Source organism: Elephantulus edwardii, unplaced genomic scaffold (genome assembly GCF_000299155.1).
Source record: "Elephantulus edwardii isolate Elephantulus edwardi_28Jun2011 unplaced genomic scaffold, EleEdw1.0 scaffold00117, whole genome shotgun sequence".
Taxonomy (NCBI): Eukaryota; Metazoa; Chordata; class Mammalia; order Macroscelidea; family Macroscelididae; genus Elephantulus; species Elephantulus edwardii.
In genome coordinates this window covers 270,258-296,434 of record NW_006399867.1, presented here as the reverse complement: position 1 = coordinate 296,434, position 26,177 = coordinate 270,258, and the positions used below count along the sequence as shown (strand labels likewise).

General features: G+C 38.5%; 1 protein-coding gene across 1 annotated transcript in view; it reads right to left on the bottom strand.

Moving 5' to 3' along the window:
- Window positions 1–231: 231 nt before the first annotated feature.
- ANKRD45 (ankyrin repeat domain 45) overlaps window positions 232–26,177 on the bottom strand; it is a 52,907-nt gene continuing 26,961 nt past the window's right edge. The window contains exons 3-5 of the mRNA XM_006892682.1: window positions 14,995–15,089; window positions 7,341–7,479; window positions 232–257 (exon numbers count right to left, since the gene is read on the bottom strand). Coding sequence (XP_006892744.1) covers window positions 232–257; window positions 7,341–7,479; window positions 14,995–15,089 — 260 coding nt within the window. The remainder of the gene's footprint in view (window positions 258–7,340; window positions 7,480–14,994; window positions 15,090–26,177) is intronic.

Genomic DNA, 26,177 nt, shown 5'->3' with positions numbered 1-26,177 from the left:
TGGGCTGTCCCTGTGGAACTGTAATGAAGACAGAAAGTCTGTACATAGCATGCAGAGTACAGACCAAAAAAATGTGATTTGATACTTAAATATTTTTCTGCAACCCCACATCTATTTTCTTTACTTCATGAATAAAGTTTATTTAAAGACACTAGAAGGAAAATGTTCTTTTTACAAAATATCCTAATCAGTAGGAAGGATGATGGTCTTGGCTTCTTTTCTGACCATGGCTTAGGATTTGGCACTTTTCACTGGACCTGAAAGGAAACAAATTTTTAAATTATAGTTAATTAGCTTGCAGAATGAAACAAAATGAAGCCAGTTTTTAAAACAGTAGCATAAATCACTATGTCCCAGTCTTCATTATCCACTGGTTGAACTTGTTATTAAGTCCTGCAAGTCATCTCAAACTCATAGCGACCCTCTGTACAAGACAGTCACACACTCTCCAATCCTGCACTAGCCTCACAATATCTGCCCTGTGTCCTTCCACCTTTTTGAGTCCTAGAATTTTTCCCCTTGTTATCTTTTTTATTAATTTTAATGAAAAATTAGAGATACTTTGTATTTCCATTCATTCATTGTTGCACTTTTCTCCTGGCCCACCTCTCCTCCTACCCCCTCAATTTGCTCTTCTCTTTGAAAAGTAGAAGAAAAATTCTTTCATTGTTATACAATCCCTCCCCGCAAGTCCACTCCACTGTACAGCCTTCATTCTGGATTCCTGTCATGATAGTAACACCTCATCATACATAGCTTCTAAACAGTTCTTTCCCTCATCTGTTTCAATGCAGTGTATATTATTTAGCCCCTCTTTCTAGGTTTCCCCTTGACTCTGATGTAAGTCCCATTTTATAACAGTGGCACTACGCAATATTTGTCCTTTTGTGACTGAGATATTTCCCTCAGCTTAATATCCTCCAGGGTCATCCATTTTGTATAATATTTTATAAGTTGAGTCCTAGATTTGTACATATATTGATTCAACCATTCACTCTTCTTTTTCTAAATACATAAAGCTAGGCAATTAGCAGGAGTAGCATCCACTTCCTAAATGATATGCCTCCAGAAACTCTATGAACATTGATAAATGTCTACAGTTGTAAAGGGGCATCAGGTCTTTTGTTCATAGTGTTGCTATGAGTCATGCTCGACTCGAAGGCAATCAACAACAGCAACAACAACAACAAATCAGTATTATTGTTGCTATTTCTGCCTCAGGCTATAATAACTTTGTCTTTACTCTTCTTATTAAATAGGATGATATTATTTTAGTGATTACATCCATATCTAACATTCTATGATACAGATCCGTAACAAATATTCCACGATACAGGTATGAGATGTCAGAGTGGCTGGTGGGAATTGTTAGGTGCCGTCAAGTCAGCTATGACTAACAGCAACCCTATGAACAACAGATCAGAACCTTGCCCCATCCTGTGCTTTCCTCATGGTCTCCCATATGCCTGAACCCACTCACTGGCGGACTTCCTCTCTTTTCTGACGCTCTACCTTTCCCAGTATGTCTTTTTCCAAGGACTAGTCCCTCCTGACAACATACCCAAAGTCTGTGAGACAGGGTTTTATCATCATTGCCTCCAAGGAGCAACCTGGTTGTACTCCCTGAAAGACACTTGTTTGTTCTTTTGGCAGCACATGGCTGGAAGAGTTGTGATAGAAGAAGCTTCAGTGAGAGAAGCAGTTCTTCCTCACAGATGAGAGATGAGGGTGAGAGAGAGTTCAGGGTAGGTAATGGTAATTCTGGAGCAGAGGTAGAGGGTGGTAATCAAAGAACTATATTACCAATAATTCAAGACCTAATCATCTCCATTTAGATAGACCAACTACAGTAGTATTTCTCTAAACTTCTCTCTCTGATCCATTTAACAAAGAGAGCCAGATTACTCTCCCCTCTTTAATCCCTCTTCTCTCCTTTTAATAGCATTCCACTGTCCAGAAAATAAAGTTCCTATTTCTAACCTTATCATTTAATACTGTTTATAAAGGATCACAAAGACATTTCCCAAGCTATTTTATACTTATTTTAACACAAAATCAACTAAAACCTGGTAGGTCAGTAAATATATATGAATGCTACATAGGTACCACAGTGCTGTGAATAAATAAATATTAGTTACAAATGGTAAGAAATTACTGTCACATTACTTGGAAAAGGTTAAATGGCTAACCCTCAAAACCAGAGCCTCTTTTGATAAACATAAAAATTTTAGGTACCTGGGTATCTACATGGAAAATAATGAGTCCTTGGATCATTACTTCACACCACATACAAACACTAATTCGAAATGGATCACACAACCAAACACAAGACTCGTAAAACTCCTAGGAAAAAACATAAGAGTAATCTCCATAGCTTTGAATTAGGAAACTGCTTCAGAGATATAACACCAAAAGCACAGTAATAAAAGGAAAATAAATTGTACTTATTAAAAATTAAAAATATTTTTAAAAAAGAAAATAAAATACAATCTACAGAAGAGAAAATATTGTTGTTATGTGCCATTAAATTGTCTATGACTCATAGCAACCCTATCAACAACAGCTCTGAACCCTGCCCTATCCTGAGCCAATCTGTCTCTTACATTCCTGCTTCCACTGTCACAGTCACTCTGTCGATCCATGTCATTCAGGATTTTCTTCCTCTCCTCCATTGGCCCTCCACCCTTCCAAGCATGTTGTTCTTCTCCAAGGACTGGTCCCTCTTGATAACAAGCCCAAAGTATGTGAGATGGAGTTCCACAGTCTTTATCTCCAAGGAGTAACCAGGTTTCACCATATCCGGGATAGACCTGTTTGTTCTCTTGGCAGTCCATGATATGTTCAATGCTCTTCTCCAGCATCATGACTCTTCTGTGAAGATTCTTCTTCTGTCATCCTTAGTTACTGTCTAGCTCTGAGATGTAAAGCAAGTAATTGAGAAGACTATGGGTTGGATCAGATGCACCTTAGTCTCTAGACTGACACCATTGCTCCTTAGAACTCTGGAGAGGTCCCTGAAAGCAGACTTTGCCAAAGAAACTCATCTTTTGATTTCCTGACTACTGGTGCTAAGAGCTTTGATTGTGAACCTGAGTAAGATGAAAATGTTGACAACCTCAATTTCTTCTCCATCTGTCATGACGTTGCCAACTGGCCAGGTGGTGAGAATCTTTTCTTTCTGGATCTTGTGATGCAATCTATATTGAAGAGGCCTTGACCTCTGCAGCAAAAAACTTCAAGTCCTCCTCAGTTTTGGTGAGTAAGTTGTGTCATCTGCATAAAGCAGGTTGTTGATGAGTCTTCCTCCAATCCTGATGCCACATTCTTCTTCATAAACTCCAGCCTCCCAAATGATCTGTTCCACACATCGATTTAAAAAGTATGGAAACAGGATGCATCCCTGATGCACTTCTTTCCTAATTTTGAACCTTGCAGTGTTTCCTTGCTCTGGTTGTACGACCGCTTCCTGGTCTAAGCATAGTTTTTGCATGAGCACAATAAAATAGTCTGGGAATCCCATTCTTCTTAAGAATAGCTATAATTTGTTGTGATCTATACAGTCAAATGCCCTTTAAATAGTCAATAAACCATGAATAGACATTCTCCTAGTACTCTCTGCTTAGCAAATCATATATCTAATAAGGAACTTGTAGCCAGGATATATTAACAACTCCTACAACTCAACAATAAAAAGACAGCAAAATTTGAAATGAATATTTGAATGGATTTACTCTAAGTATGATATACAAATAGCCAGTAAGCACATGACAACATTTTAAACCTACAACCAGGAGAAGATAAAACAGGTGAATGGGACCTTCTAAACATCAAATGCCTATGCACATCCAAAAACTTCTCCAACAGGGTAAAAAGGGAAGCCACAGACTGGGAAAAAGTATTTGGTAATGACATGTTAGATAAGGGAGTTATATCCAGAATTTATAAAATACTTGAGCACCACAACAAGATAAAGGTAAATAATCCAGTAGAAAAATGGGCACAGGATATGAACAGACACTTCACCGAAGAAGACATTCACATGGCTAACAAGCACGTGAATAAATGCTAAAAATCCCTAGCTCTAAGAGAGATGCAAATCAAAACAACTCTGAGATATCATCTCATTCCAGTCAGAATAACAAAATTTAACATAACAACGATCAACAAATGCTGTCGAGGTTGTGGAGGAACTGGAACCCTTAGTCATGGATGGTGGGAATGTAAAATGGTGCAACCATTGTGGAAGGCGGTATGGCGCTTTCTCAAAAAGTTGCAAATAGAGATACCATTTGACCCAGCAATTCCACTACTGGGAATACACCCCAAAGAGTCCATAACTGACATCCAAGCAGATACATGCACACCCATGTTTATTGCAGCTTTGTTCACAATAGCAAGGAGTTGGAAACAACCTAAGTGCCCATCAACAAACAAATGGATAGAGAAGCTGTGGTATATTCACACATTGGAATACTACGCTGTATTGAAAAACAAGGAACCCATGCAATATTACTCAAAATAAGTTACCCCGGAGGGCATTATGCTGAGTAAAGTGTCTCAGTCACAAAAGGACAAATGCTGCACGGTGCCACTGTTGTAAAACAGGACTGACATCAGGGTTGGGGGAGAAAACTGTTTAAAAGGGATATGTGATTAGGTATTTTTGTTATGACAGGAGTCCAGAGCGAAGGCTGCATAGTGGAGTGGACCTGGGAGGAAGGATTGTAAAACAATGCAAGAATTTTTCTTTTACTTTTCCAAGAGGGTAGTGTACTGGGGCGGGGGATTGGGAGGGGAGAAAAGTGCAACAATGAATGAATGGAAATCCAAAGTCTCTGTAAATTTTCATTGAAATTAATAATAATTTTTTTAAAAAAACCCTTTTTTAACATTAGTTATTGTTGTTGATGATTGCCTTCAAACTGAGCATGACTCAGCAACCCCATGAACAAAAGGCCTCAAGCCTCTCTACAATCATCGATATTTATCAAAGTTCATAGAGTTTCCAGAGGGATGTTATTTAGGAAGTGGATGCCACTCCTGCTTCCAATCCTGTCATAGTATGTTATTGGTGTATGTGCCATGAGTCATCTGTGATGTATAACGACCTTTTGTACAAACGCTCTGAACCCTTCCCTATCCTAAGCCAGTCTCACTGACTCCAACACAACCAACCACCATCACCCCAGTTACTGTATCTATCCATCTCATGCTGAGTCTCTCTCTCTCCTGTGCTGTCATCTACCCTTTTGAGCATGATGTCTTTCTCTAAGGATCGATCTCTCCTAGCCACATACCCAAAGTAAGTGAGGTGGAGCTTCAAAATTCTAGCCTCCAAGGAGAGACTTGGTTTTATCCTCTCCAAGACAAACCTATTTGTTTTCTTGGCAGTCCATGGTATGTTCAAGACTCCTCCAGCACCACAACTCGAAGGCATCTATTCTTCTTCTATCATCCTTAGTCTTTGTCCAACCCTCTGAAGCATAACAAGTAATTGAGAAGACCATGGCCTGGATTCAGCACACCTCTGTATCTAGACTGACATCATTACTCTTCAGCACTCTGGGGATGTTCATGACAGCAGATTTTTCCCAATGCAATTTGTCTTTTCATTTCCTGACTTCTGGTGTTAAGAGTGTTGATTGTGAATCCGAGCAAGCTGTAATTGCTAACAACCTCAATCTCTTCTCCTTCTATCAAGGTGCTGCCAATTGGCGCAGTGGTGAGAATCTTTGTCTTCTTGATGTTGAGATTCAATCCATATTCAACTACAGTTCTTGACCTTTTGCAGCAACTGCTTCAGGTCTTCTTCCGTTTCATCAAGCAAGGTTGTGTCATCTGCATATTGTAGGTTATTAATGAGTCTTCCTCCAATCTTGATGCCACACTCTTCCTCAAAAAGCCCTGATTAAAAAAAAAAGCGCCCTGATTCCTGAACAGTTGGTTCTACATACAGATTCAAAAGATACAGGGACAGGATGCACCCCTGATGCACCCCTTTCCTGATTCTGAACCATGCAGTGTTTTCTTGCTCTTTTCTGAGGACTGCTTCTTTGTCCAAGTATTCTAAACCAACTGCTGTGGAGCTGATTCATACCCCTAAAGACCCTCAATCAGGCTTCAGAGATTGTGAATCTTTGTGGAATGAGACTGTTCCAGTGGAACAACTGCTGGATTCAAACCAACCACCTTTTGAACTACACAAATGTGCTACTTTAGAGGAATGTAAATAAGAACCACTATAGTAACACCATTTCAGGTTTTTACACATGGTTAAAAAACATGTTGTTGTTAGGCAGTATTGAATCAGTTCCAACACATAGCTGTCCTATGTACAACAGAATGAACCTACCTTATCTTGTACCATCCCCACAATCTTTACTGGGCTGAAGCCCAGCGTTGCAGTCTAGCTATCTTCTTGAAGGTCTTCTCCTTCCTCGCTGACTCTCTACCTTTCCAAGCATAATATCCCCATCCAACGATAAAACCATACTGATAAGATGCCTAAAGTATATAAGAGGAAGTCTCATCATCCATGCTTCTAAAGAGCACTCTAGCTACACTTTTACTAAAATATCCATTGCCCAAAATTCACATGCATGTGAAGCAACTGAACATAACATGGTCAGGTACACCTTAATTCATTAAACTGACACCCATGCTATTTAGCATTTTAAAGAGGTCCTTGGGAACAGATCTGCCCAATGAAATATGTCATTTGATTCCTTGACTGAAGTTTCTTTCCATGGGTGTTTATTGCAGATGCAAGTAAAAGAAAATCCTTGACAACTTCAATCTTTACCTATCACGATGTTGCCTACTGGTTCATTCGTGAGGATAATTGTTTTCTTGATGTTGAAATATAATCCATACTAAAGGCTGAAGTACCTGTAAGAGTGGGCTTCAACACAGTGGAGATGGTGAGGGCAACACAGGATCAAATCTTCTCTTTGTTGTACATATGTCTCTATGAATTAGAGTCAACTTGATGGCACCAAATAACAACATCTTCCAAGAGGACAGGCCTCCCTAGTCAAGAATCACTAGTTCACCAATCAAAGGTACAATAAACTAATTTAAATAAACAAAGATTGTTCCAATGTTAAGTTAGGATTAGTCATTCCCTTTGGAAGCATTCTCCTCCCACGTGATCCCCAAAGGGTCAACTGTAGTAGGTTTTTACTAAATGGTATACAACAACAACAATATTAAAAGTAAGGAACTATATCATGGATTCAAGCATGTAACTATTTAATAGAGTTTACTGAAATAGACTATCTCAGAAATAATAGCATTGATACTAATTTTCATTTTTCTGACACTGAAACCACAAAACTTACGTGGTGTGGATATTTTTGTGAAAATAGGAGTCACAATATCTTCCAAATGTTTCTTCTGTTCAAAAAGTTCACTGATGGAAGCATCCAAATGGGCTTCTAGCCACTCGTTTTTTGCACGGCATGCATTCAAGATGGTATTCTAGGGGCAAAGAAGAAAATTTATTTTCCATTTATTTACTGTAAAATGAAACTTTTTAGAATCCAATAGCAATTTCTACGAAGGTGGAAATGTTTGCCCTGTTTAATGCAGTAACCAATAGCCATGTGTGACTAAGGAACTGAATTCTAAATTTTATTTCACTTTAATTAATTCACATTTAAATAGCCATATATGCCTAGCAGCTATTCTATTAGATGGTATAGCTCTAATATTCGTGAATGTGAATAGACATTTTCAGTGTTTATAACTGAAACATTACATAAAGCCAAAAAAACTACCACTATAAAGTCTATTCCAACTCATAGCAAACCTGTAAAATTGAACAGAACTGCTCCACATGGTTTTCAAGGGTATAAATCTTTCTAGAAACTGATCATCTCATCTTTCTCCCATAAAGTGGCTGGGAGGCTTGAACATTCAAGTTAGCTGCTGAATGTCTTAGCCAAGACTTGTGTCAAAGAGAGTTCTAGTTCCTTAACTCTTTATTTTCACTGAGCTGAATAACAAAGATCAATGTTTGCAAAAGTTGGGGGGAAATGAGTGGACAGTACAAGCTGTGTATGAGTCAACAAATAATATTGACTCTGAGTATTTTATTCCCTCTCAAATGATTCACAGGAGGAAACAGTGGAAGACATGCAAGAAGAGCTACCCCTCACAGCGACCCTCTACAGCTCCAATATGAAACCATCTCATTGCACATAGCAGGGAACTGCGAATATTTGATTTAAGACACCAGAAAAATGTGGAAAAAAAGTTAAAATTTCATTTCCTTCTGCCTCCTCAACCCAGGCTGGGCATCTTTTGCCAAATACAGACTTTCTAATTCTCCCCCACAATGCTTCCTTATCTTGCTCACCAGCAATAGAAAGAGGCTAAAAGACTGAGAGACTGAAAGTAAAGAGATAGAAAGGGGTAAGACAAAAGAGGAAAGAAAAACTATATTATTGTCTTTTGAAGTGTTATTTCTTCTCTAATGAAACTCAGAAAAACTACAAATAAGAGAAGCTGAACAATTTGCCTAAGATCCTTCTTCTAATCAAAGTGAAGCTACAACTACAATCTCAATTCCTGCATCCCAACACAACATGCTTACATCTAAATAAGGTGATCCTTCCTCTTCCTTTATGATCATTAATAGAATACGTTCTCTATATGTGGTATTTTTTAAAGACCTGCACTAACATTACTAGTTATGCTGTTGTTGTTATGTGCCATCGAGTCACTTGCGACTCATAGCGACCCTATGTACAACAGCCCTAAACTCCGCTCTGTCCTGTGCCAATCGCACTGTCTCTGACACTCCCATCCCAATTATCCCAGTCACTGAATCAATCCACCTCATAGAGGGCCTTCCTCTCCTGCGCCGTCCCTCCACCCTCCCAAGCATGATGTCCCTCTCTAAGGACCGGTCTCTCCTCACAACATGTCCAAAGTATGTTAGACGGAGCCTCAGAATCCTTGCCTCCAAGGAGCCACCCAGTTTAACCCTTTCCAGGACAAATGTGTTTGTTTTCCTAGCAGTCCATGGTATTCTCAATACTCTTCTCCAGCACCACAGCTCAAAGGCATCAATTCTCCTTCTATCTTCCTTGGTCATTGTCCAACTCTCTGATGCATAACAAGTGATTGCGAAGACCAAAGCCTGTATCAGACGCACCTTAGTCTCCAGAGAGACACCATTGCTCTTCAGTACTTTGGAGAGGTCCCTAGCAGCAGACTTTCCCATGGCAATGCGCCTTTTAATTTCCTGGCTGCTGGTGCCAAGACTCTTGACTGTGGAGCCAAGCAAGCTAAAGCTGTGTACAATCTCAATCTCTTCGCCATCCACCCTGATGCTGCCAATTGGTCCAGTGGTGAGAATCTTTGTCTTCTTGACATTGAGCCTCAATCCATAGTGTAGGCTGCAGTCCTTGACACTCTGCAGAAGGCGCTTCAGGTCCTCTTCAGTTTCAGCAAGCAGGGTTGTGTCATCCGCATAACGCAGGTTGTTGATAATTCATCCACCAATCTTGACCCCACATTTCTCCTCATAGAGCCCAGCCTCCCGGATAATCTGTTCTGCATATAGGTTGAAAAGGTATGGAGATAGGATGCATCCCTGGCGTACGCCCTTCCCAATTTTGAACCATGCAGTGTTCCCTTGCTCTGTTCTGACGACTGCCTCCTGGTCCAAGTATAAGTTTTGCATTAGAACGATCAAGTGTTCTGGGATTCCCAGTCTTCTCAGAGTCAGCCATAGTTTGTTATGATCTACACAGTCAAATGCCTTTGCATAGTTATAGCATTTCTAATTTTAGATGATGAGGCATAATCTTTCTGCACTGAAAAAGCAATCAATAAAAGAAGAAGAAAATCTGATGAATGTTGTTGTTGTTGTTGTGTGTCACTGAATCACTTGCCACTCATAGCAACCTTATGTACAAGGGTCCTAAATCCTGCTCTATCCTGTGCCAATCTGTCTCTGTCACACCACTCCATTACACCAATCACTGAATCAATCCATTTCATTGAGGGTCTCCCTTTCCTGCGCTGTCCCTCCACTCTCCTAAACATGATGTCCCTCTGCAAGAACTGGTCCTTCCTGGCAACATGCCCAAAGTATGTCAGACAAAGCTTCAGAATCCTTGACTCCAAGGAGTTGCTCGGCTTCACCCTCTCCAGGGCAAACCTGTTTGTTCTCTGAGCAGTCCATGGTATATTCAACACTCTTCTCCAGCACCACAGCTGAAAGGCATCAATTCTCCATGTATCATCCCAAGTCACTGTCCAGCTCTCTGACACATAGCATGCAATTGCGAAGACTATGGCCTGGATCAGGCGCACCTTAGTCTCCAGTCTGATGTTGTTGCTCTTCAGCACTCTGGGAGGTCCCTGACAGCTGATTTTCCCAATGCAATTCATCTCTTGATTTCCTGGCTGCTGGTACCAAGGGTGTTGACTATGGAGCCAAACAAACTAAAACTGTTAACTATCTCAATCTCTTCACTATCAATAATGATGCTGCTGCCAATTAGCCCAGTGGTAAGAATCTTTGTTTTCTTGATGTTGAGCTTCAATCCATACTGAAGGTTGCAGTCTTTGAATTTCTGCAGCAAGCGCTTCAGGTCCTTCTCAGTTTCAGCAAGCAGGGTTGTGTCATCTACATAACGCAGGTTGTTGATGACTCTTCCACCAATCCTGATGCCACATTCCTACCTATACAGCCCAGCATCCCGGATGATCTGTTCTGCATACAGATTGAAAAGGTATGGAGACAGTCTACATTCCTAGTGGACAGTCTTCCAGATTTTGAACCATACAGTGTCTCCTTTCTCTGTTTTGATGACTGCCTCTGTTTCAAGTATAGGTTTTGCAGAAGCACAATCAAATGATCTGGGATTCCCATTCTTCTCAGAGTCAGCCACAGCTTGTTGTGATCCCCACATTCAAAAGCCTTTGCATAGGCAATGAAGCACAGATAGACATTCCTCTGGTACTCTCTGCTTTCTGCCAAGATCCATCTGACATTAGTTATAATATCCCTAGTACCACAGCCTCTTCTAAACCCAGACTGCACACCTGGCAGTTCTCTGCCACATACTGCTTGCTTTGTTTCTGGATAATTTTCAGCCGAGTCTTGCTTGCATGTGATATTAATGATATTATTTAATAATTTCTGCACTGTCAGGTTGCCTTTCTTTGGAATGGGAACAAATATTGATCTCTTCCAGTTTGTTGGCCAGATGGCTGTCCTCCAGATTTCTTGGCACAACTTAGTGAGCATATCCAGAGCAGGGTCTATTTGTTGAAATACTTCAATTGGTATGCCGTCAACTCCTGGAGTCTTGTTTTTTGCCAGCTCTTGCTCATACGTTATTTTATTAAATTCTTCTATGTCAGCTAATTTCTTTTGGTACAGTGACTCTGTATACTCCTTCCATCTTCTTGTAATGCTTCTTAGATCATTTAACATTGCATCCAAAGCATCCTTAAGTATTGCCACTTGTGACTTGAATTTGTTTTTCAATTCCTTCAGCTTAAGAAATGCCGAGTGAATTCGGCCCTTTTGATTTTTGTCATCCTGAGCTGCCCTTTGAAATTTTTTGTACAGCTCTTTCTTGATTTTGTCCTTTAGCTTTGGCTTCTCAGTGCTCTAATGCAATATTCAGAGTCTCATCTGACATCCATCTTGGTCTTTTCCTCCTCTTCAGCCTTTTTAATGATCATTTTCATTCTTCATAGATGATATTCTTGATATCTGCCCACAGCTCATTTGGTCTTCCCTCATTGGTGTTCAAGGCCTCAAATCTGTTCCTGAGATGGTTTTGAAATTCAAGTGGGATAGACATAAGGTTAAATTTTGGTTCCTGTGGATTTGTTTTTATTTTCTTCAACTTCAGCTTGAACTTGCACATGATATGGATTTCACCTGATAGTATGCATAAGAATCAAATAGATTACATTTGTGGAAAGAACTGCTGGAGAAGCTCAATACCAGCTGTGAAAACCAGGCCAGGTGCTGACTGTAGAACAGACCACTGAGGAATATATAGAGAATTAATTTTCTGCAGAAGTATTTATGGTTTTACCTTTGGTTGATTAATAGGTAGGTAGTTTTACTAGGAATTGCTAGGATCTTTAGACTAGGGAGACCTAAGGGAAGTTGAAGATTATTGGCAGAAAAGAAAAGCTGTGAATACCTCTAGTACTGTTTACCTTTTCTCACACTATCTTAAATGTAGAACGAACGTAATTTAATTTTTTCATTGTAGAAAGGAGTCAATATATGAACAGAGTTCAAAACAAGGTTTTGTTGGATAGAATAATTTATAGTTAAATAAGTAAAATAGGAAAAATCCTGAAATAGGAATATTTTATAAATCTATAATCAAATCTAGAAATGATATCAGAATTTGACAAAGTTTGTAAAACTATGGTAAGTATACACCCCATGTCACTGAATCCATTCCAACTGATGACAACTCTCCATTAGGTCTCTGAAGCTGTAAATCTTTACAGAAGGAGACTGCCTGTCTTTCTCTGCAGAGCAGCTGGTGGATATGAACCACTAACTTCTTGGTTAGCAGGACAATAATTTCACTATGTCACCAGAGCTTCTTAATAAGACTATTGTTCTGGGATTCCCATTCTTCTCAGTGTTAGCCACAGTTTGTTGTCAAATATCTTTGCATAGTCAATAAAACACAAGTAGTAATCCTTCTGGTTCTCTCTGCTTTTAACCAAGACTCACTTAACATTGGCAATGATGTCTCTAGTGCCATGGCCTCTTCTAAATCCAGCTTGTATTTCTCTACTGACATATTCTTCTAGTTGTTTTCAGATAATATTCAACAAGACTGTGCTTGGATATGATACTAATGGTATTGTTTGATGATTTCTGTACTCTACAGGATATCTAATAAGATGTATATAAAAGTCCAAAGGGGAATGAAGCAGGGGGTAGACTGTGAGGAGAGAGAACCACTGGGATGAACATGTTTGGTGAGCTAAGGGATGGGTTAAGAAATTAGGAAAGATCAAATGAGGGTCTGCAAAGTAATAGTGTGTATAGATCAATGGTGATTAATTTTATAGAACACACTGTATAGGAATTATCATATGAAACACAGTGTGAATGAAGGAATATAGTGAAATATAATTTGAATATAATGAAATATACAGTGAAGGAATATATGTGTAAAAAATAGTGTATATGAATGAAACACAATGAATACATTTTGTTTGGCAACTAGTACAAAATAAAAGCATATTTCAAAACAAAACAATATAGAAGATTTTTATATGCATTCAATTAAGTTTACAGAACTTTGTGTTTCATGAACCAAGTATGAATAGTTTGCAATTCAAAAAACTTTGCAAAAAATTGATAGTTTCCTTGATCATAAATTAAATTACATAAATTTCAGCACTTGAAATTTTTAAGTCATATGGTCTGACAAAAAATAAAATTTTGAATGAAACTAGAAATTGCTGATAACAGAATGACCATTGAGGGTAGAGGCGAAGCACACATCTACAGAACTGCAAAATCAAAAAGTAAATTAAAATTGATAAATTAGTGCCAAATTATTTCATATAAAAAGCTATATGACATAGTTGAAGCTTTAAAAATATAACATGCCAGGGCAGTTTTATGTAAAATGCCTATCTTCCAGAGAACAGAATATTCTGTTGTTGTTAGTTGCTGTCAAGTAGATTATAACTCTTGATGACTTCATGTGTACAGAGTAAAATAGCTCCATAAGATTTTCATTTCTGAAACTTTTCAGAAGCAGATTACCAGGACTATCTACCAAGATGCCGCTCTGTATGTTCAAACCACTACTCTATTAACTAACAGTTGAGCACTTAATCATTTGCACCACTCAACTTCCTCTGATGGTACTAGCATACAAGGCAAAGGAAAGTAGATCTACTACGCTTGAAAAAGAAAACGTACATTAAACAGCAGGAATTTAAATGGCATGTCATAGTTGTCATTATGTGCCATCAAGTCACCTGATACTCATAGCAATTCTACATACAATAGCTCTGAATGCTGCCCTGTCCTCTGTCAGTCTCATTGTCTCTGGCACATCTACTCTCATTGCCTCAGTTACATTCATCTCATCTGGGGTCTTCGTCTCCTGCGCTGTCCCTCAACCCTTTCAAGCATGACATCCTTCTCCAGGAACTGGTCCCTCCTGGCCACAAGCCCGAAGTATGTGAGATGGAACTTCAAGATCCTTGCCTCCAAGGAAAAGCCTGGTTTCAAACTCTCCAGGTCAGATCTATTTGTTCTCTTTGGCAGTCCATGATATGTTTGTTCAATACTCTTTTCCTTCACCACAACTCAAAGGTATCAATTCTTCTTCTGTCATCTCTAGTTACTGTCCAGCTCTCTGATGCATAAACAAAGAACATGATCTGAATCAGGTGCACCTTAGTCTCCAGACTGTCTTAAAATAGTCCATCAAAAGAAAATCAGGAAAGCAGGGATAATGGAACATTAGAAAATGTATTATGTAATTATTCTTATATTAGGGATCCCTGGTAACCTAATAGATAAAGAGTTACACTTCCAACCCAAAGGCTCATGGTAAAAAAAAAAAAACAAAAAAACAAAAAAACAAAGGCTCATGGTTTGAATCTGCTACTCCTCAGGAGAAAGATGGGAAATCTCATATGCAATTTACAGCCTCTAAAAACCTGCTGCATGGTCAGTTATGAGTTGGTTGTGATTCAACGATAGTGAGTGAATGAATAAGATATTAGTAAATTAAAAACTAGTATGACAATAATGATAAATACCTAGAAAGTTTAAGTACAATTAGTTATTTCATAGCACAGACTCCCGGATCAAATTGTCTGCATTCAAATCTTGATGTTTCCACATAAGGACTGTATGACTGGAAAACTTCTTTAACCTGTGAGCCTCCTTTTCCTTATTTGGAAAAAAAGGAGATAATCTCATAGGGTTATTTTGAAAATTTGAGAAAAAGCACATGGTACCTTGTGTTCCTTAAAGAGTTTTCCACGTCCCTTTTCTGTGTCTGTAACCGCACCAGAGACCTTGGCAATATATTTTTTCAGAGTCAGCTTTGCACCTGAAAAAATTACAACCACAAAACACACAATGGTAAGAGAATAACTGAAAAAAAAATGCTTGTTTGGAAAGTACCATTTTAATGTCAGAGCTTTATAAAGATTATGTGCTTATTTGTAATGCTTGTTTCCTTTGAATTCAACAAAGATAACACTCATCGAAGTACTTTGGGGTTTTTTAATCTGTTTTTTTTTGTTTTTAAATTGTGGTTTCTGTGAAAGCTTACACAGCAAGTTAATTTCTCATTCAACAATTTAAAATTTGTTTCATGGTATTAGTTTCAACCCTCTCTAATTGCTCTCTACTCCCTCCTTACCTGGGTTCCTCATATCCGTTCATCCTCATTTCCTGGCCCTTTCCCTCTCCTGGGCCTTATTAGTGTGTAAATATTGCCCTTTTGTCTTGTATGGTTGACTGCTCTAAGTTCCTCTTCGGTATTACTATTCACTCTTAGTTCCCCCAAGGGAGAACCCATTGCTCTATGAACTGTTACACAATTATAATGTTGTTTAGCTCTCATTTCAGTCCATCTTGTAACTTTATTTTTCTTTTTTTTTTTTTTTTTACTTCTGCCTCTAGACTGTAAGCCACTTAAAGTCAAGGTGTACTCTCATCTTTTCACCACATACCATTTCACATTTCCCCACTATCTTAAAGCATCAAAGAAACATGTATAAAAAAAGAAGAAAGGTGCTCAACGTTTGCTCAACTACTTAAAGGAAAGGTCATTTCACAGAGATAAAACAGATTCTAGGTTTTTTTAAACTGGTATAATACCATGGACTGCTCCTTGGAGTCATGGATTCTGAGGCTTTGTCTGACACACTTTGAACATGTTGCAAGGAGGGACTGGTCCTTGGAGAGGGACATCATGTTTGGGAGAGTGGAGGAATGGTGCAGGAGAGGAAGACCCTTGATGAGATGGATCGACTCTGTGATTAGGGTGGTGGGAATGAGCGTGTTTGGAGACAGCAAAGTTGGCACAGGATAGAGCTCTTATACATAGGGTCGCTATGAGTGGCAAGTGACTCGACGGCACATAACAACAACAACTATATTTTTATTTTCTCTCTGTGTGTGTGTGTGTGTGTGTGTGTGTGTGTACCATCAAACTGGATCTGACTGGTCTGGGATTGCAGTGCAGTTTCTCACCACTAGGCCACCAGAGCTCCCAACAACAACTATTTTTAGAACATGTTAAGCTGATATGCTTCCTAAGAGGAATTGAAGGGGTATGAGTAAATTTCTCCCATCAAATTCTATTAATATGGATGTGGAACAACTGAATTCTACAAAGACGTGTTTTCTTGTTTTGGATGAAACTTAGGTGTGGACTCTTTGCTTGCAATTGGGAGTGAGCTGATTGGACTTGGCCTTGTACTTAAAAAGGAATTTGGGCCTGAGGCCCACAGACCCTCGGGTCTGGTTTTTATTGTTTTCAGTCAAACATTCTTCTAAGTAGTATAGCACTGGTCTGTCCATTTGCTGTACAGAGGTAACTCATGGTTGCTATGATGCTGAACACTGACACTGATGGGTCAAATATAATAATGGTTACCCATGGTGGAAACTCATGGTTGCTATGATGCTGAACACTGTGACACTGATGGGTCAAATATAATAATGGTTACCCATGGTGGAAAGTGTTTGCTGGAGCTCCCTAATTAAAACAGGCTTGGAAGCAAGAGTGGCATCCACTTCCAAAAGAGCTTGCCTCCAGAAACTCTATGAACTTAAAGAAATGATGAAAATTATATAACAGTGTTCAGGTCTTTCATTCATAGGGTCTCTATGAGTCTTCTATGACTCTATGACACTTAATAACAACAATTTGATTACAAGCAGGTAAAATGTTAGTGAATAGTCTTTATTCCCTCACAAAATTCAAATAGCTCAAACCATTCTGGAATAAAGTAAGAAAAAAAAAGTACCCATACCAAAGGTGATTGGCTAGTTGCTATCTTTTAGTTCCAGTGGGGTTCTTTATGACGTCACAGAGCTTACTCCTGAATCAGTATGACTGATGATGTTAAAATGACTGTTAGTGTCTATTTTGCTGCCTAGCAAGATTTTCTGAAATGTTTTGACTGAAGCAAAATTATGGCTATGGCTTTTTTTCCAATTGAAAAAGAAAAATGTCTATTCGAGGACTATGTCTGATCTTTTCTTTTTTGTTCATCTGCTTCATCATAGGGAGCTTCTGCATATGTGATGGAACTACCTGGACAAAGGTCGGATGGGAAATTTTTCCAGAAGAAATGTACTATTTGAGAGTTAAATCTTCTCCATCTAACTGCCTACCCTACCCACTGAACAAATTATGCTGTAATTTTGCTAACATGGATGTATTTCAGAGTTGTTTACACCTATTTTATGTTTTAGTGCAAGCTCTCATTTTAATCCTGTCTGTTTTATCTGTGCATTACCTGTGGATGAAATGGAAGAAACACCAAAAAAAGGTGAATGGGTGATTTAAGTGCTAACAGTTATAGAATCTAAGAAAGTTTATGACATAAGATTATACATTTCCGATCCCTGCCTCCCCCTGCATCTTAGTATCTAGTACAGTGGCCTGTATATCTTACTGCTCGACAAATGCGTGCTGAATTAGAAAATTTGCTACTCAATCCCTCTATTTCAAGTTATAAAAATATCAGGAAAAGTAGTGAGCTGCAATAAACAGAAGGCATAGAAAACAGAGTCATCTATCTTTGCCTTTAGAGCCAATTTCGTGTTTCTTGACTCATTTATAAAATGAAGAACTTGGAACAAAAAAATCCCTTTGATCCATTCCAGACCTAAGAAAATGAGTTTTAAAACAGTTGGCATGCATTTTTTTAACAGACCACAAGCTAGTTTCTAATGTCAAGATAACTGTCTAAGAGAACCGAGCTCTTAAACTAATTTTTCACCTTTGCCAACAGATGGAATCATACTCTGTACCACTCTTTAAAAAACCACAGACATGAAAAAAGCAATTAGATATTTATGTATGTTTTTTATCTTAAAATTACTGTAACATCATCATACCAGTATACCTTGAGATTGTTTCATATGAGAATATAACCTTGCCAGTATTTTAATGATTGCTCCAGGCAGAGTGCTCTTATTAATGAACATTAGTGATTGTGATAATGATCCTATAATCTTATTTGGAGAATATATAAAATATTTCCTCAGTACTATTATTTCTTTAATAGCCTTTCCTTAGAAAAATAGATGTAATGTAGGGCATTTTCATAGAGTTTAAGTTTATATATTTAGAAAACATTTAATTTTATCCGCAGAAAGAAAAAATCTACAACATATTTATTTCTCCTTTTAGCTGAAAAAATACGCCTCCTTAGATACATCTCGTAATGATCTAGAAAGTCTATCTGTCTGTGATATTGACCAAATACTCCGCAGACTTTTGGCCACATCAGTGATGACGAAGTACCTGAAGCACATGTCCAGGCATCTTCCTTCTAAGAAAGTGAAGCACCGAAAATTAAAGAGGAGGAGGAGGAGTGTTCTGGAAGGAGCCGAAAGATACTAAACCTGTGCATGGGAGAATACAGCTTGATCCAGTATGGAGATCACAAAAGAAGTCTAGAGAGAGGACTAATAGAAGGGCAAAAAGAATTCTTTGGGAGGTTTTGCAATTTTTGCCACATTCTTTACTGAAATTTCCCCAAAAAAGCACCTAGGTTAAAAAGCTATTTCCATTCAGCTAGAAAAGGAATTCATGCTTACTACAGTTTTGGAGGAAAGACTGCATACTATCACTGCTATGTGTTTATTTTGTTCCCTTAAATGTGTTAGACAACTAAGCATTACCCATTCTATAGAACAGAATCTTAGTTTATTTTAATAAATCTCTGACTTAAATAGTAAATATGGATTTTCCTCATTTCCCTAAGCAAATTTTATAGTCATGCAGAAAGGCTTTTGATTTCCCAACTGAGTTTACTAAGATCTCATGCAAGTATTCAGAAACAGAGTAATAAAACATTGATTTTTGTCTCAGTTTTCAGTGTGATAATGAATTATTATTATTATCTATTATTGAGTTGGAACTGACAGACAGCTGACCTACTTAGTTTTCAAAAGCAGTAGATCACATAGGAGGAGATTATGTATCTTTCTCCTGAGGAACAGCTGGCTGATTCAAACCATTTGTCTTTAGTTTGGCAGCACTATTCTGTACCACTAAGCCACCAATGTTTCCCTCTGAATATGAATTAGGTATCAATATTTTAATTTTAAATCAATATTTGAATTTCTGATAGTGAATTTTTGTTGTTGTATACCACCAAGTCAGAAGCTGAGCCTATGGTGGGTTTTCAGAGGCAGTTAATCGCACAGGAGGAAATTGCCCATCCTTTCCCAAGGAGCAGCTGGAGGATTTGAACCATATGCCTTCAGAATTGCAGCCCAGCTTCTTGCCTCTAGGCCACCAGAGCTCATTAGATTTCAATATTTAAAACTTCAGGCTTTTGTTGATCAGTCACATCAGTTTAGAAAAGTACAGTTACCATATTTTCTAAATAAAAACTGAGAAGTCCAAGAGTAGGATAGATGATCTGATTTAAATCTGGAAAGTAATACATGTTCTAGTGGCCAAATGGTAAGAAACTGTGGTGCAATCACAAAAGCACATGGTTCAAATTTAGCTCCTCCATAGGAGAAGGATGGGCAATGTCCTCCTGTGTGATTAACTGCCTCTAAAAACCCACCAGAAGGTCAGCTATGGGTCAGTTCCCACTTGATGGTACACAAGAACCTATAGTGAAGGGGGCACTAGTGGTGCAGTCTGCAGGGGGTTGCATTGCAAACTCGAAGGCCATGCCTCTCTGGCACCTCAATCCTCCAAAGAGTAAAGGTGGACACAATCCTCTCTCGTGCAATTTACAGGCTCCAAAAAGCCAACTGAAGGGTCAGTTATGAGTTCAGACTTGATAGCAATGAGTTTGAGAGGGTGATATGTATCATAAGACAACACAGGGAGGTAAAAACTTTTAAGTCCTCTTTGAAATCATAGTAAATAACTATGCAATCTTTACCAGTAATGAAAATAAACAGTGCATATCTTGACCAGTTATGGATTATGAAGATTTTATTTCTGGTTCTACTTTTCACTCCCTCCTCTAGACCTCAACCTCTCCTTAACACAATCCTATCCTCACTCTTCCGTAAATGTTCCAGCTAGTCCCATCAGGGTTCTGTGCTAATTGTCAGCTAATTCCCTAAGAGAACACATACCTCTATCCACGAGGGCCCTTGAAGACTTAAAAAAAAATTAATAAATTTAAGGTCCTCAAGCTTTTAAAATTCAAAGAAATGTATCTCTATTATCTCTAAAATCAGATTTTTAGCAATATGAATCAAGCTCAAGGGGAGAGAGTCTGCAATCCTTCCAATATCATCAGGTGATTTCTACTTTAATCACTAAGTCTGAATTAAACAAGTGTTAAATGTTATGTAGTTTACTAATTTGATATTCTATAGCTTAATTACCTTGAGGCTCAAATAATTGTCAATTCTTTGAGGTACCAAAACACTAAATTATTTTTATCATCTTAGTGACATGTTAAGCTCTGGTAGCAAAGTGAGACAATCTGCTTCCGTAAAGATTTAGGGCCTTGGAAACCAAATTGTTACGTTTTATGTGCCAACAATTTAGATTCAACTCATAATAACTGACCCCCTAGAGGGTTTTCAGAAGCTGTGACTTGCCCATCTTTCTATCTTGGAGCAGCTTGTGGATTTGAACCAACTGCCTTTGCAATGGCATGCAACTAACTCCTTACCAAATGGACAGTTCTACTCTAATGGTAAGAAACTGCACTGCAATCCCAAAGCCATGCAGTTCAAAGCCACTACCTGCTCCATGGAAGAAGGATGGACAATTTCCTCTTGTATGACTATTGTCTCAGAAAACCTGCTGGCGGGTCAGTTATGAGTCAGTTCTGACTCTATGGTATGTAACAATAATAATCTATCCTATAGATTGGCTATGAATTGGAATCAACACCATGACAGGGAGGGAGCTCTGGTGGCCTACTGGGTAAGGAACTGCTCTGCTAACCCAATGGCAAGCGGTTCAAATCCACTAGTTGCTCCATGGGAAAAAGACAGGCAATCTCCTGTGCAAGTTACAAGCCCTGAGACCACGTGGAGAGTCTATAATTGGTGCTGACTTCACAACAATGACTTACTTTTGACCACAGCAGTGAAGAACTTAAGGTCCTAAACTAAGTAGATAAAATGAGGAAGGAATTCACCTGTGTAAACTCCAAGTCAATCTTCAGAAAAGTTACAACAAAATGTATTCCAGGATTGTGGCTTTTAATTTTAGGTACCAGAGTTTAGCCAGTCCTCAAAAATGGATTTTAAATTGGGAATGTGAATTGCACTTATAACAATTACTAATGAGGAGTACAACTGCAGGCTTGTTTTCTTTTTAAAAAACTTATAGATATACCCATAAAATTGGAGCTATTGACATGTCCAAAGATGGTCACTAAAAAATCATTTCATAGAAGTGGACGATCACCAACAAAGTAATCTACAAAATACAACTTAAATCTTTTTTTCTGAATATGCTTCCTTTCCTCAATTTCCTTATTCCTATCAATTCTTCCCATTCCTTCTCATAATACCGATGAGCAAGTGCTTTATTGTTATCGGATAACTCTTGTATCATTTTCAACATCCTCCTACATAAAAGTTTTCAGCGGCTTCCAGTGCATTCAGAAATAAAGAAAAATTCTTTTGCCTGACATTGTTGTTCCTGTTATTCTCGTTGTTATGTACTGTAAAGTCAGAACCAACTCACAGCTGACCCTCCAAATGGGTTTTCAGAGGCAGTTAATCACACGGGAGACTGCCCATCTTTCTCCCACAGAGCAGCTGGTGGTGGCCTCAAACTTTGTGCCTTTGGGATTGCAGTGCAGCTTCTTGCCACTAGGCCACCAGAGCTCATTCAATCTGTATGCTGAGCAAATCATTTGAGAAGCTGGACTATAGGAAGAAGAATGTAGCATCAGAATTGGAGGAAGAATCATCAACAATCTGCATTATGGACATGATACAACCTTGCCTGCAGGAAGTAAAAAGTATTTTAAACACTTAACTGAAGATCAAAGACTAGAGCCTTCAATGTGAATTACATCTCATCACCAAGAAAATAAAAAGTCCCATCAATGAACCAATCCATCAGCACCATGGTAGATGGAGAAAAGATTATGTTGCCAATGACCTCATTTTACTTTGATCCACAATCAACACCCATGGCAACAAAATTCAAGAAATCAGAACTGGGAAAATCTGTTCTCAAGGACTTCTTTAGCATGCTAAAGAGTAAGGATGTCAGTTTAGAGACTAAGGTGTGTCTGATGAAAGCCATGGTATTTTCAATTGCTCCTTATGCATCTGAAAGCTGGACAGTGATTAAGACCAATGAATCAATGCTTTTAAACTGTGGTGTTGGCAAACAGTAAGTACAAACAAATCTGTCTTTGGGGAAGTGCAAGTAAGTTGCTCTTTAGAGACAAAGTTAATGAAGATTCACCTTTCTTGCTTTGGCCACGTTGTTAGGAGGGATCAGGACATTATACTGTGAAATGTAGAAGGGTTAGAAAGGAGAGGACAACCCTCAAGATGAATTTACATGGTGATGGTAAAAATGAGTTTGAGCAAGGAAGAGATTGTGAAGATGTTAAAGAATAGGTCACAGTTCTGATCTGTTGCTCATGAGATCACTGACTCATAGTTGACTTGAAGGCACCTAACAATAACTCTGATATTACGCTGTGCAAACACAACTCACTGCTTCAGTCAGCCTACCTGATCATTGATTTCCCTGATTCCCTAACATGCCTCTTAAACTCTAAGCTCTATCATTTTGCCCATTCTTCCCTCCTCTATTGGCTATGCTGTCCTTTTAGTCTTATGTGGCTCACTAGTTTGAAATGCATAGAGGCCTGTCTCTTGTTTGGCTGTGAGATGAGTGGTTCAGTTCCAGGTTTGAAGAGTGTCTAATGGCCACAGTCTAGGGTATCCTAACAGTTTCTATTAGACCTTTAAGTCTGGTCTTTTTTATGATTTTGAATTTTGTTCTACATTTTTCTATGACTTTACTCAGCACCTTCTACTGTGATCCAAGTCAAAGTACTTCAGGAGTGGCGGAAAAATACCATCTAGTTTTTCTGGCCTCAGGCTAGTGTGGGGTTGCAGTTTGGGTGGTAGATTAGTCCTTTCATTAATAGTTTCATTGAGTTTTTGATCTTCCTCACTCTTCTTAGCTCCAGACAAGAAGAGAACATAGTTGTATCTTAGACAGCTGCTTAGAAACTTTTAAGATCAAGTTGTTATTCATCAAAGTATGATGCTGAATGTTATCTTTTATGAATATTATGACAGCTGACTTAGATGCCCACTGAAACCATAGTCCTAAACTCTCAAGTGCAGTAACTTAATCTCTTGATATTTAGTTAGGATTGAAAAACCTGCATAGTGTTGCCCCGTATATGCTCTACTCTATTAGATATACTGGCTGCACATACAAATATGTATGTAGACATATCCTCTGCCAACCCTATATATGTTCCTGGTATACTATTATCCGTCATCCTGCACCTGATCAGCTTACATATTACCCAAGTACAAACTCAATTTTTTATTATTATTATTATTATTATTATTATTATTATTATTATTACTACTACTACTACTACTACTACTAGTAGTCATTTTCTACTTAGTGGTTTCATGTCTACACCTCCCATCTATGATACCTATCAAGGAATGTTTCTTTCTGTGAATAAACCTTTTCTTGACTTTTTAGAACAGCAGTCTTAGACAATGCAGATGACCCTTGAACAACAAGAGTTTGAGCTGCATGGACTCAATTGTTAGAAGTATCCCTTTAAAATTCCTTGTGATGCAAATCATCCTGAATGAGCAGTTCATTTCTCTAGGGATGGACTTTTTAGGTAAGTGCAATCGAAAAAGGTTTTATTTATATTTTCAGTGCAGTTAAAGATTATTTAATAGACTTGGGAGTTTTTTCATTGAGTGTATGATATTTATTATGACATCAGTCTGGAGACTAAGGTGCGCCTGATCCAGGCTACAGTCTTTGCAATTACGTGCTATGCATTGGAGAGTTGGACAGTGAATAGGGATGACAGAAAAATAATTGATGCCTTTGAGTTGTGGTGCTGGAGAAGAGTGTTGGATATACCATGGACTGCTAGGAGAACAAACAGATTTGTCCTGGAGAGGGTGCAGCCAGAATGTTCCCTGGAGTCAAGGATTCTGAAGCTTCATCTGACATACTTTGGGCATGTTGCAAGGAGGGACTGGTCCTTGGAGAGGGACATCCTGTTTTGGAGAGTGGAGGGACGGTGCAGGATAGGAAGGCTCTCTATGAGATGGATCGATTCTGTGAGTGGAGTGGTGGGAATGAATGTGTTTGAGACAGCGAGGTTGGCACAGGATAGAACAGTGTTTAGGGCTCTCATACATAGAGTCGCTATGAGTCGCAAACAACTCGATGGCACGTAACAACAACAACAACAATATATCCTCCTGATGGATTGATCCTTTAATGTCTTGCATTTGTTATGCTGGTGGCCTTTGCCTTAAAGTCTATTTTAACTGAGAATAATGGTGTGACTTCTGCTCTTTTATGGTTGTCATTGTTTGATGCCATTTTTTTCCTATCCTTTGATTTTTTTAGCTTATTTTTATCTTTGTGTCTATGATTTCTCTCTCTTAAAAACAGCATATAGATAGTGTTTTCTTATCCACTCTGCTACTGTCTCTTCATCTGTGCATTTACTCCATTTACATTCAGTGCAATTATCAATAGGTGTGAATTTACTGCTGTCATTGTGTTGTGCATTTTGTGTGTGGTGCTGATGATTTCTTCATTCTGTATACTTTTCTGTTCTGAGTTCTTCCTGATGGATTTTCTTTTCCTTTCCCTCATTGTTTTTTATTTGATGTCTTCTGAGTTTTTACAGTTGTTTTGTTTTGTTTTAGTTTTAGTTAGGAAGTTTACTTATTTTCTTTGTGATTGCCCTAGTGGTAAGAAACTACTCTGCAATCCCAAAGGCACATGGTTCAAATCCACCAGCTGATCCGTGGGAGGATGGGCAATCTCCTCCTGTACAATTTACTGCCTCTGAAAACCTGCTGGAGCTTTGCACAGTGGCAATGTCATAGCCAATAAGGTCTATCCAAGGAGCAATTATGCTAATTGAAAACATGCTAGAGGGTCAGCTATGAATTGGTACTGACTTGATGGCACACAACAACAACAACAACCACAACCCTGAAATATATTCATTATCTTCCTAAGTTCAAAACAGTCTGTTCTATTTTGATGTCTCCATTTGGAATTTAGGCAACTGTGCTATTCCCTATCTCTTTCTATTTACTTCAAAGTTGTTATCATTTACAGCTTGGCATGTCCAGTTTCTTATTTTCAGTATTGTGTTATTTTCTTTTTAAAATGTTTTTATGCGGGCTAGTTTACAGACACTGTTGTAATTGCCCTTAATCTCAGGTTGCTGCCTGACATTGTTAGGTCTCAATCTAAAAGATCCTCTGAGTTTGTGTGGCTGGCCTAATTTTTACAAATTCCCTTAATTTCTGTTGTGATGGCTAAGACTGTGTATCAACTTGGCCATGATTCTCTGGTTTGGTATTTAAGTGATGAGGTAATTGGAAATTACATAGAGATGTTATTCCCATGAAGTGTTCTGACGTGATCTACCCTGACCCAGTATCATAATTAGGGTATAATGCAACAACCTCAGGAGTGTAGTCTACATGGAATATATAAATGGACTTTCTGGCAAAGCTAACTAGCCTTTGCTAGATCTGTTCCTGTATCTGGATCATCACATCCAGTTTTCCGGACTTTAGCAACTTGCCTGCCAATTTCAGGTTTGTCAGTCTCCATCACTATTTGAGTCAGGGGAAGCCTCTCTCCTGAGGTCTGATCGAAGAATCTTGCCAATCTCTCTAAGCACATGAGCCACTCCCCTGAGATAAATCAGTCTCTCTCTTTATCACACATGTGGGGTGTTCTGGA